The 9,996-nt window shown below is 42.7% G+C and overlaps 1 protein-coding gene across 1 annotated transcript in view; it reads right to left on the bottom strand.

The window, feature by feature from the left end:
• RIMS1 (regulating synaptic membrane exocytosis 1) overlaps positions 1-9,996 on the bottom strand; it is a 395,670-nt gene that overhangs the window by 202,421 nt on the left and 183,253 nt on the right. The window contains 1 exon segment of the mRNA XM_024731859.1: positions 9,724-9,996. This exon segment is cut by the window's right edge and continues 113 nt beyond it. Coding sequence (XP_024587627.1) covers positions 9,724-9,996 — 273 coding nt within the window.

The following is a 9,996-nucleotide window of genomic DNA, read 5'->3' on the forward strand; positions in this document are numbered from 1 at the left end:
GGGAGTCAGCATCCAGGGATCCAGCTCCTAATTCCTGGACGGGATCGGTGAGGGCCAAGTGTTAGTTCCAGAGGGACTCCGGCAACAGAATTGGACTCAGCCACAAGCATCCAGGGACGTGGATCTAGGAACCAAAACTAGGCACAAACCAGGGGCCTGGTCTCTGGAATACACCAGAAACCAGATTGCTAGGGCTGGGCCTCAACTGAGGACAGGACAGCAGCAGGACTGATGAAGTGTTCGTTCTCAGAGGTCTGGTGGGATGGTATGGGGCCAGGATGCATTCCAAGCTCTCCCAGCTGCAAACGGAAAATGGCGGCAGGGGCAGGGAATCCAGTGACTCAACACCCCCCATGCTCCCTTCTCTGTTCAGCAGTGTGTGAAAGGGGAGATTCTTTGTTTGTTGCCGAAGTCTCCCTCAGGCCTAACATTCGGTTATGCTGTGAAATTGAACCCAAAGTAAGGACAACATTTTCATTCACTGCAAAAACTGGGTCACAAACACGGAAGTATGATTCTGCATTTTAAAAGGATGTTGAAGCACAAACTTATGAGAGAAAGTAGGTGGCACTGAAATCTTCAATATCAAATCTTTTTCTAAACGCACTTTGAAGCGCAAATGTTTCCCCTCAAAATGTCCTTCAATTGTACATCCATTCAAACACTCCACTTTTAAAATTGTAAGCATACATGTCAAATTTGTATGATTAGTTTTGAAAATGAGATGTAACCCAGATTTAACTGAGTGTCTCCTGATTTCAGAATAGAAACCTCTTTCAGATGTAACTAAATGACTAATATTTCTAGCCATGGATTAATTTGGGAGAAATATTATTGGATATAATCAGGTTAGATTTACAGACTTAATTTCTTTTCTTTTTATAGAACTTCTTTTTAGTCAGACCTCCTGTTTTAGAGTCAAGGAGACTTTCCAGTCACTTATATATTAGGCAGAAATTGTAACTCTGAAAAACCCAGCTCTTCACCATGATGTTTCCCCAAATTTTCTTATCTCATATTCTTAGAACATTAGGAATTAGCACGCTAGCTCAGAGCCCCCAACACAGTTATTTGCGTCCCCTCAGTATCTTTCTAAGATGTAAATTACACAGATGATTAAAACAGCTAACGTCCATTTCGTACCCACTGTAAGAAGAAATTAGTTCTCAGACTCCCTGGAAGGCATCTAAAACGAAGCATCTAACACTCTAAATCCTGGCTCTTTCGGTCGTTGAAAGGGAGAATTAAATTTCTCTCTCCCCCAGCAACAGTAGGAATCAGTGAAAGATTAATGTATAAAAGGTCAAAGAGAAGGCAAGGTTGTCAGAATTCCACGTAGATCCACCGCTGTTCTGAGGTTCTGGTGGGTAAAATTACATGAGGTCCCAGAAGACACCAAAACTAGTTACTCACAACTTAATAAAGGGGATGTTAGACAGCAATGTTCTGTTTTCCTATGTTAATGGATATCAACTTCACACATGCACCTGATGAAAATTAGAATAAATAAGGGCTTGCGATGTAGCTACAATAACTCATTTCCCCTCATGGTCTTTCTGCCCACACTGTCAATTCCACTTCCCAAGCTTATTTTCAAGCGTTTACTTTCTTAGTTGTTCTAATGAAAAGCACTCTAATTTTTAAATAATTTTCCTCTATCCATTGACCACTTTATTTGGGATGTTATCCATTGATTTCCAATTTTATGATATTATCTACGGTAAAAACCAATGAAAGAAGAGACTTTAGCTCACTGTTATGTTGATATCGTTTTGCTTTCAAAAGCCAATAGTTTTATTTCTCCTTATATATTTCTATTTTTAAGTGGCCTTAATCCTCTATTTCTTGGCCTAAAATTTGAACAGGATCTTGAACATTTTAGATGAGAATATTCATACACTTATCTCTCACTCTCTGTTCTCCAGATTCTCTCATCTCTGTCAGTTTTACCTTTATTTTAACATGGACAAAATATTTATCTTCAATTGTGTAAAAACGAACAAACAAACAAAAATATATAAACTATACACACACACACACACACACACATATATATATTCAATGTGGAAGGGGGTTTATTCTAAAAATTGAAAACCAGTAAGTGGCATTTATAATATTATTACATGTAAATGCTCTAGGACCAAGTAAAAACCAATAATTGACATTTCTACAGATGAACTGTCAGGCTTCCTGTTCACTCAGAGGAAACATTTTCTAGGTTAATAGTCAAATGGACTGTATCAACTAATAAAATGATGTCCTATTCTTGTTTGCTTCATGTTTGGACCATGATTTTTCTTAACAGTTTTTCTCCCTCAGCTTTTGACTGTTCCTCTTTATTGCTGAAAAAGAAACAGCCTCTCTTTACCGGGTCAATAACATCATGTAAGTCATTAGTCATTGGATATTTCTTGGAATCCGGGATATTCTCCTCAATATTCTCTTTGGAGCTTCCTAGAAATGATCTCCAGTTTTAATTTTGACAGATTGCTTTCTGCACACGGTGTCATTCGGGGATTTCTTTGCATTGGATTCCTGGGTCAGCTCCACTCTTTCTTCTTTCTCATTTGTCCCACTTTCATGATTATTCTTCTCAGTTTTCTTGAGTGCATACATCTTTAAATCATTTTCTCATAAGCAGATTGCAAAGTAGGTTTTCTGAGAACTGAGAGTTGACTGATGATTTAGATGTGAATAAAACAGCAGTCTCAGAACGGTTTCCCTCCAAACTTTGAAGGCATTGGTCAGTTGTAGTCTAGAATCCATTACTGATGAGAAGTGTAAAGACAGGTTAACGCTTATTGCTTTGTACACAACCTGGTTTATTTTTTAACCTCCAAAAGTTTATAGATTTTTCCCTGTTTCCTTGGTATGTTTACTGTTGTTGAATTTCCTCTTATGTTTCATAGCTGGTGTCTGGATTCATCCTTTGGGCATCCCCAGGGTTGTATGGGCTTCCCTATGGGTTATCTTCATGGTTGCCTCTTTCTGGACCCAAAGGAGTTTACAGATTTTATATCAGTTATTATTTGAAGGTCTCAGATCACAATACTTTAATTCCTGCTTAAGATTAATCCATACCTGCAGGCAAGTGTCTTATCTTTAGTCCAGATGCACGGTCTTGCATTTTGTCCAAATATCTCTGCCCAGTGCAAAGGGTCTGGGTACCCAGAGCTTTCTCTTTGAGTTTTGGTCATGACATTATTATTTAATTATTTAAGTTATTTATTTATTATTTTATTTTAAATGTCAAAAATATCTTGCACAGAACATATCTGTGCTTGGGTGGGGACGTTGCTCTCCACCCCAGCTCTCTCGCCTCCTTGGCAAGCTCCTCTGTCCCAAAGCAGGCTACTTCCTCTTTCCATCAACTATTCATATTTCACTTCCTTCCCTCTACACTGGGGTCTCATGGGGTAAGAAAAATAAATGCTTACGTTTCAGCAGCCATTTAAAGAGGAAGCCCTTTTAGGCTGTAATTGTTTAAAGGTTACAATTGTTTTACTGCCTGTAGCCAAATTCTTACCACAGAACCTGATTTTATCTTGGGGTCTCCTGTCTGTAAAGTCCCCAATAAGAGTCCTCTGGATAGCCCATAAAAATGTCACGGGGGCAGGAACCATGGCTGTCTCTATATGTATCTATGTTTATGTCTGTATTTATTTATTTAATCACTATACCTCTAGCACCCTGTGCCTGGAACGTCACAAATCTTTATACATAACTTGTTTAACATCACATAAATCATGTAATATTTATGGGATGTCACATAGAAATTAAAACCTGACTACATGAATGATGGCCACCTTCTTTAATTGCAAACCCCCTTGAAGTTACAAGAAAAAGCACTAGGAGCATTAAAAGAATATAAAATGCATTTTCTGCTCTCAAGAAACAGAAGTAAATCAACAACTCCTGGGTAGAATTAAAAGTACTATGTGAGGGCTTCCCTGGTGGCACAGTGGTTAAGAATCTGCCTGCCAATGAAGGGGACACGGTTCGAGCCCTGGTCCGGGAAGATCCCACATGCTGCGGAGCAACTAAGCCCACGCACCACAGCTACTGAGCCTGCGCTCTAGAACCCGTGAGCCACGACTACTGAGCCCACGTGCCACAACTACTGAAGCCCATGCGCCTAGAGCCCGTGTTCTGCAACAAGAGAAGCCACCGCAGTAAGAAGCCCGCACACTGAAAGGAAGAGTAGCCACTGCTCGCTGCAACTAGAGAAAGCCCATGTGCAGCAACGAAGACCCAACGCAGCCAAAAATAAATAAATAAATTTATAAGAAAAAAAAAGTGCTATGTGAGCAGTAGGCATTCTACTGCTGGAGCCCAAAGAGGAAACTCCCAGTAGTTTTAGTTTAATGACTAAAGAATAATATAAAGTGTTGCATGAATTAGTTACATTTAAATAATTTAGTACCTGATTGTTGCGAGGGTTCTCAGCTTTTGTTCCTGATTCCACAATGTTTAACTTGTCAGGTACCCAAACTTAACAGTGAATAGCTCACACTGCCCACAACCTATGCCCTGGTCCCCTGAAACTGTCTTTGTCTTTGGAGGAAAATTCAACCCTGTAATTAAGGGTTGTCAGTCTCACTTTTCAAGCACTCATTGTTTGCTAGCCTTGCAGGTATCATTTCTTACCAGTCATCCAGGTACCAAATGCCCCTACAAGGACTGCTAAATGATGCTTAGCAGTAACAGTTACAAACAAACCATTTAGCCCTTGTTATAAAGGTTGACCTCAGGAGCCATTCACAGAGTGCTCTAAAAGTTCAAAGGCAACATTAATTCGGGTTGTATTTTCCCCATCCACTCCAAGTCAGCAAGAAGGAGAGGATTAAAAGGAAAGGAAATCCTGTTATCTAATGCCAGGCTCTTCTTCCAAGGACTTATACTTCAAGTTCCTTGTAAGTATAAGTGGATTAATCCCCTGATCCAGGCAGCAATGCTCTGCTTCTTTTCAGCACTGGTGCTGCTTCCTTCTCTCATCCACATCAGCACTGCCTGCATCTCTTTCTTTCTCCTTAAGCCTCTTGACTCATTTCCTTAGGGGCACAGATCTTCACTAGACTTTGTCCCAGTGGATCTTATTACACGTTTCATGTAAATCCAATTGCTATCTTATTACAAGTAAGTTTTAGTACACTGTTATTCTTCTGCATAGAGAGATTTATATTAGGTATTATATATAGAGAGATTTATATTATATTTATATTAGACAGCTATCTAAGGAATGAGAAATGCCCAATTTTTCCCAGTCGGCAAAGAAAGAGCAGTATGAACATTGAACAAACAGCATTCACTTTGAAACATGTGGTAGCTGACCTCAAGTTTTAGACAAGCCCACTAGATAGAGCTCCCTGTTAATCCGTGTGTGTGTGTGTCTGTGTGTGTGTATGTAATTACACTACACGTGAAGCATCATATTGACTAGCAATGCTGTGTTGTCTTTCAGTGCCATTTGCCCAGGGAACCTTTTTTTTTCTTTTTAATTGAATGTCTGGACACAAAGCAAAAGTGTATCAATATATCTGAAAGGAATGTTCCTTTGAGGCATTTATTAAATTGTACTTCATTGTGTAATTATTCTTTTTTTAAAATTTATTTATTCATTTATTTTTGGCTGTGTTGGGTCTTTGTTGCTGCGCGTGGGCTTTCTCTAGTTGCGGCGAGCGGGGGCTACTCTTCCTTGCGGTGCGCGGGCTTCTCATTGCAGTGGCTTCTCTTGTTGCGGAGCACGGGCTCTAGGTGTGTGGGCTTCAGTAGTTGTAGCACGCGGGCTCAGCAGTTGTGGCTCACGGGCTCTAGAGCGCAGGTTCAGTAGTTGTGGTGCACAGGCTTAGTTGCTCCGCGGTATGTGGGATCCTCCCGGACCAGGGCTCGAACCGTGTCCCCTGCATTGGCAGGCGGATTCTTAACCACTGCGCCACCAGGGAAGAAGCCCTGTAATTATTCTTTATTATTTCTCTCAACAGAATGTAAGCTCCATAAGGGCATGAAGTGTATTTCTTTATTTTTAACATCAGTATATCTACTGAAAGTGTTAAATCCACATTTGCTAATAAACATACAAACCAACTCAACATAATGATAAGGATAAAAATATAAATGGTGAGAATAGTACACACATATTAAGTAAATGCCTTGTGCCAGTGCTATGGTCTAAATGTTTGCGTCCCCTCAAAATTCATGTGTTTAAATCTTAAGCCCCCCCTAAAATGATCGCATTAAGAGGTGGGGCCTTTGAGAGGTGCTTAGGTCACAAGGGTGAAGCCCTCATGAATGGGATTAGTGCTCTTATAAAAGAGACCCCCTAGAGCTCCGCAGCCCCTTCCCCCATGGGAGGGCACAGCAAGAAGGTGCTGACTTCTCATGAGTCAGGAAGAGGGCCTTCACCACAACAAGACCATGCTGGAGCCTGGACCTTAGACTTCCCAGCCTCTGGGACTGTGAGAAATTAAAGTTCTGTTGTGTATAAGCTACCTAGTCTGTGGGCTTTTGTTATAGCAGCCCAAACAGATTAAGAGAGCCAGGCACGTGTTAAATATTTACTTTATACATGTAACTGATAAAGCGAATAAGCAAATGCACGGAATATAGGTGAAATGCAGCTTTTATCTCCCACTGCTGTTGATATTTACTCCATGGGGATAACTTTCCCTGACCCTGAAGGTCACAGCACGGCATCCGTTCTCTCCTGGGAAGACATCTCATCCCTGATCACTCTTCCTATAAGAAGAGTGATCAGGGAAATTCACCGTAGCCTGTAAGATATAAAACGGATTCTTTTACCTCTTCCTTGTATATTTACATGTGGGTGATGATCTCAGCTTCACCGCAGTATTAGATCTATGGCAGACATGCCACAGGCACTGCAGGACAGGAAAAATGCTAACTTAGCATCCTGTTATAGATGCATGAGCTCATTCAAACCACTCAGTAACCTGACAAAGTAGCAACTCTTATCTCCAATGTGCCAATAAGAAAATGGAGACTTACTGAGGTTAAAAAACTTGTGCAGGGTCACAGGGTGCTGGTGATGATCATGGCTGGTCCCCAAGGGAGCCCTTAGCTGTCAATGGTGGGGCTTGGCAATAAAGTCATTAGTAAATATTACAGATGGTAGAATTTCTAACGAAGGCTGAAATAGGAAAACGTCTATGCTACATTCATAGACATTCAGAATGAGATCATTTATAAACGAAGAGAAAACAGGGCAGTCTGTATCAGATGATGTCTCCTATGTTTCTGGAGGGGAGGACTGAACCCCAGCTTCAGAGGTGTATAAACCCCAAGTGGTCACCCAAGTGCCCAGAATGAGAATTGCCAAGAAAGGGACACAGCCACTAGAGGCAGTATACTCTTCACATCACCCCAGCCCCATCTCCACTCACCCACACCACTAGTCATGTTTCTTTCATAATCTGTTGTTACCGTGAATAATTTTGAATTTCAATTCTAATTCCATGTGTCTTGTGATTTATTACACATATTCAAGAGGAGTTGGTGTAGACCCTTCCTTTAAGGAGTGGGAAAATACACATATATAACTATACCTATACCATCCCCATCGGGGGTTATCTGCACACCCATTAAGCATATCCACTTACATTTTTACTTCACACTTACCTTACGGCTTAAGGGGAAAAAATACGTGTTCACAAAACAATACTAAGGCATGAAAGGCAGCAAGAAGCTACTCACCATCTGACTTTTAAAAAACCTATAGACCATATGCAATTTATAAACATCAGTGATGAGAAGGCGAGCTGAAAAAAAACAAACTCATCCCAGACACACATGCGTTCAAAAGACAGCTATTTCCACTTGAGTTGCAGTAATAATAGCGACAGAGTGAGCTTTCTTTAAAGTTGTTTTTTTTTTTTTTTTGCGGTACGCGGGCCTCTCACTGTCGTGGCCTCTCCCATTGCGGAGCACAGGCTCCGGATGCGCAGGCTCAGCGGCCATGGCTCACGGGCTCAGCCACTCCGCGGCATGTGGGATCTTCCCGGACCGGGGCACGAACCCCTGTCCCCTGCATCGGCAGGCGGACTCTCAACCACTGTGCCCCCAGGGAAGCTCACAGAGTGAGCTTTCTTAATTGTTCCCAAATATAGTATAAGATTGTTGGGGGATATATATGTGTGTACATATATATATATATATACACACACACATATATATAGAAAGAAAGAGACAGAAAAAGAGAACAGAACGGTGGGAGAGATGGTGGATCCACATGCACGCAGTTTGCAGGCAGAGAAGATGAGGAAGTGATTCTCTTTATAAAACATAATATTAACTGTGTAATTTACTGATTCTAAAGCAAGCCAAAAACTGTAAAAATAGTCAGTCACCTCAATATATGAATTCGTTAAGAAAAACACCAAGAACTCCAGCACTACAACAAAGACGGAAACCACAACCACTGAATTTACTGCTGTGGCCAGTTTAAATCTAAGGGAACAGCAGCAAAATGAGGAGAATCTTCAAAACAAACATGTGATTTTAACATTAAATTGCAGTATTTTCTAGACCAGTGCCACTTAAAGGCATTTTCTGGAATGATCGCTCTTGAGCACTAGTGGGAGTGTGGAATTGAATTTTTAATTTTATTTAATTTTAATTTATTTAAATATCTACATATAGCTATGGTATTGTACAGTGCCGGTTTAGACAGAACAAAAAAGTCAGCCCATCACGAAATGTTCCAAAATCTTTTGGACTGTAATAGGTAAAATGAAATCTGTACTGCAAAGTTACTACCAAAACACGATCTATAACATCTGCATGATAGAAACTTTGTAACTTGTTTACAAATTGTAAGAAAGATTCATTTGAAGCTTGAGAAACGCTACCTCTGTGACTGCAGCATTACACCACTGAAGTGTAAAAGAAGGTACACGTCCTCTGGTCAGCCAAATAAACCCACCCCCGAATAAGAACTTAAAAACACAAGACTGTGTACTGAATTTCCCAGAATGAGAGCAACCAAAATCATGAAGAACTCCTGTAACCCCAATTTGGCACATGTGATTACGTTTTTAAAATCCCACTCCCCCACTTTTTTTTTTTTGCGGTACGCGGGGCTCTCACTGCTGTGGTCCCTCCCGCTGTGGAGCACAGGCTCCGGCCCAGCAGCTCCTGCGGCATGTGGGATCTTCCCGCACCGGGGCACGAACCCGGGTCCCCTGCATCAGCAGGCGGACTCTCAACCACTGCGCCACCAGGGAAGCCCTCTCCCCCACTTTTATTGAGACATAATTGACACATAGGTCCGTGTAAGTTTAAGGTGTACCCCGAACGACTTGACATACATAGAATGCCAAATTGACTACCACAGTAAGTTTAACATCCATGCCCTCATCCACTTACAAAAAAAAATTTTTTCTTGTGACGAAAACTTTCAGGATTTACTTTCTCAGCAGTTTCTAATATACCGTAGAGCAGCGTTAGATACAGTCACAGTCACCCTGTTGGACACTACCAGCCGCGCTTCTAAATCCTGCTTGCGCGCACCTGCCAGCCCGGCACACGCGCCCCCGAGCACCCCGCTCGCGCTTCGGATCCTGACACACGCGCCCCGGAGCTCCCAGCTCGCGCTTCCGGCACACACGCCCCCAGCCCCGCACGCGCGCCTCGGATCCCGGCACACACGCATCCCCACACCCGCGCTTCCAGCCCCGCACGCGCCCGAGCCCGCGCGGCGCCGCTCACCCTTCTCGCTGACGCTCTCGCTCTCTAGCTCCACGTCCTCGCAGCTCGTGTACTCCGGCGTGGACACGCCCTCCTCCTCCGAGCTGCTCACCGACATCTGGCGCCGCTTGCCGCCCCTCTTGGCGCGATGCGGCTTGGGCGGAGACGGCCGCACGGACTCGGACTGGTCGGAGCTGAGCGAGTCGTTGCGCAGCATGGTCTCCACCTTCTCGCGCTTGGCCTTGCGCACGAGGACGGCCGCGCCGGGGTCCAGGCGGCTCTGCTTCCGGAGCG

Source organism: Neophocaena asiaeorientalis, unplaced genomic scaffold (assembly GCF_003031525.2).
Source record: "Neophocaena asiaeorientalis asiaeorientalis breed wild unplaced genomic scaffold, Neophocaena_asiaeorientalis_V1.1 scaffold450, whole genome shotgun sequence".
Lineage (NCBI taxonomy): Eukaryota > Metazoa > Chordata > Mammalia > Artiodactyla > Phocoenidae > Neophocaena > Neophocaena asiaeorientalis.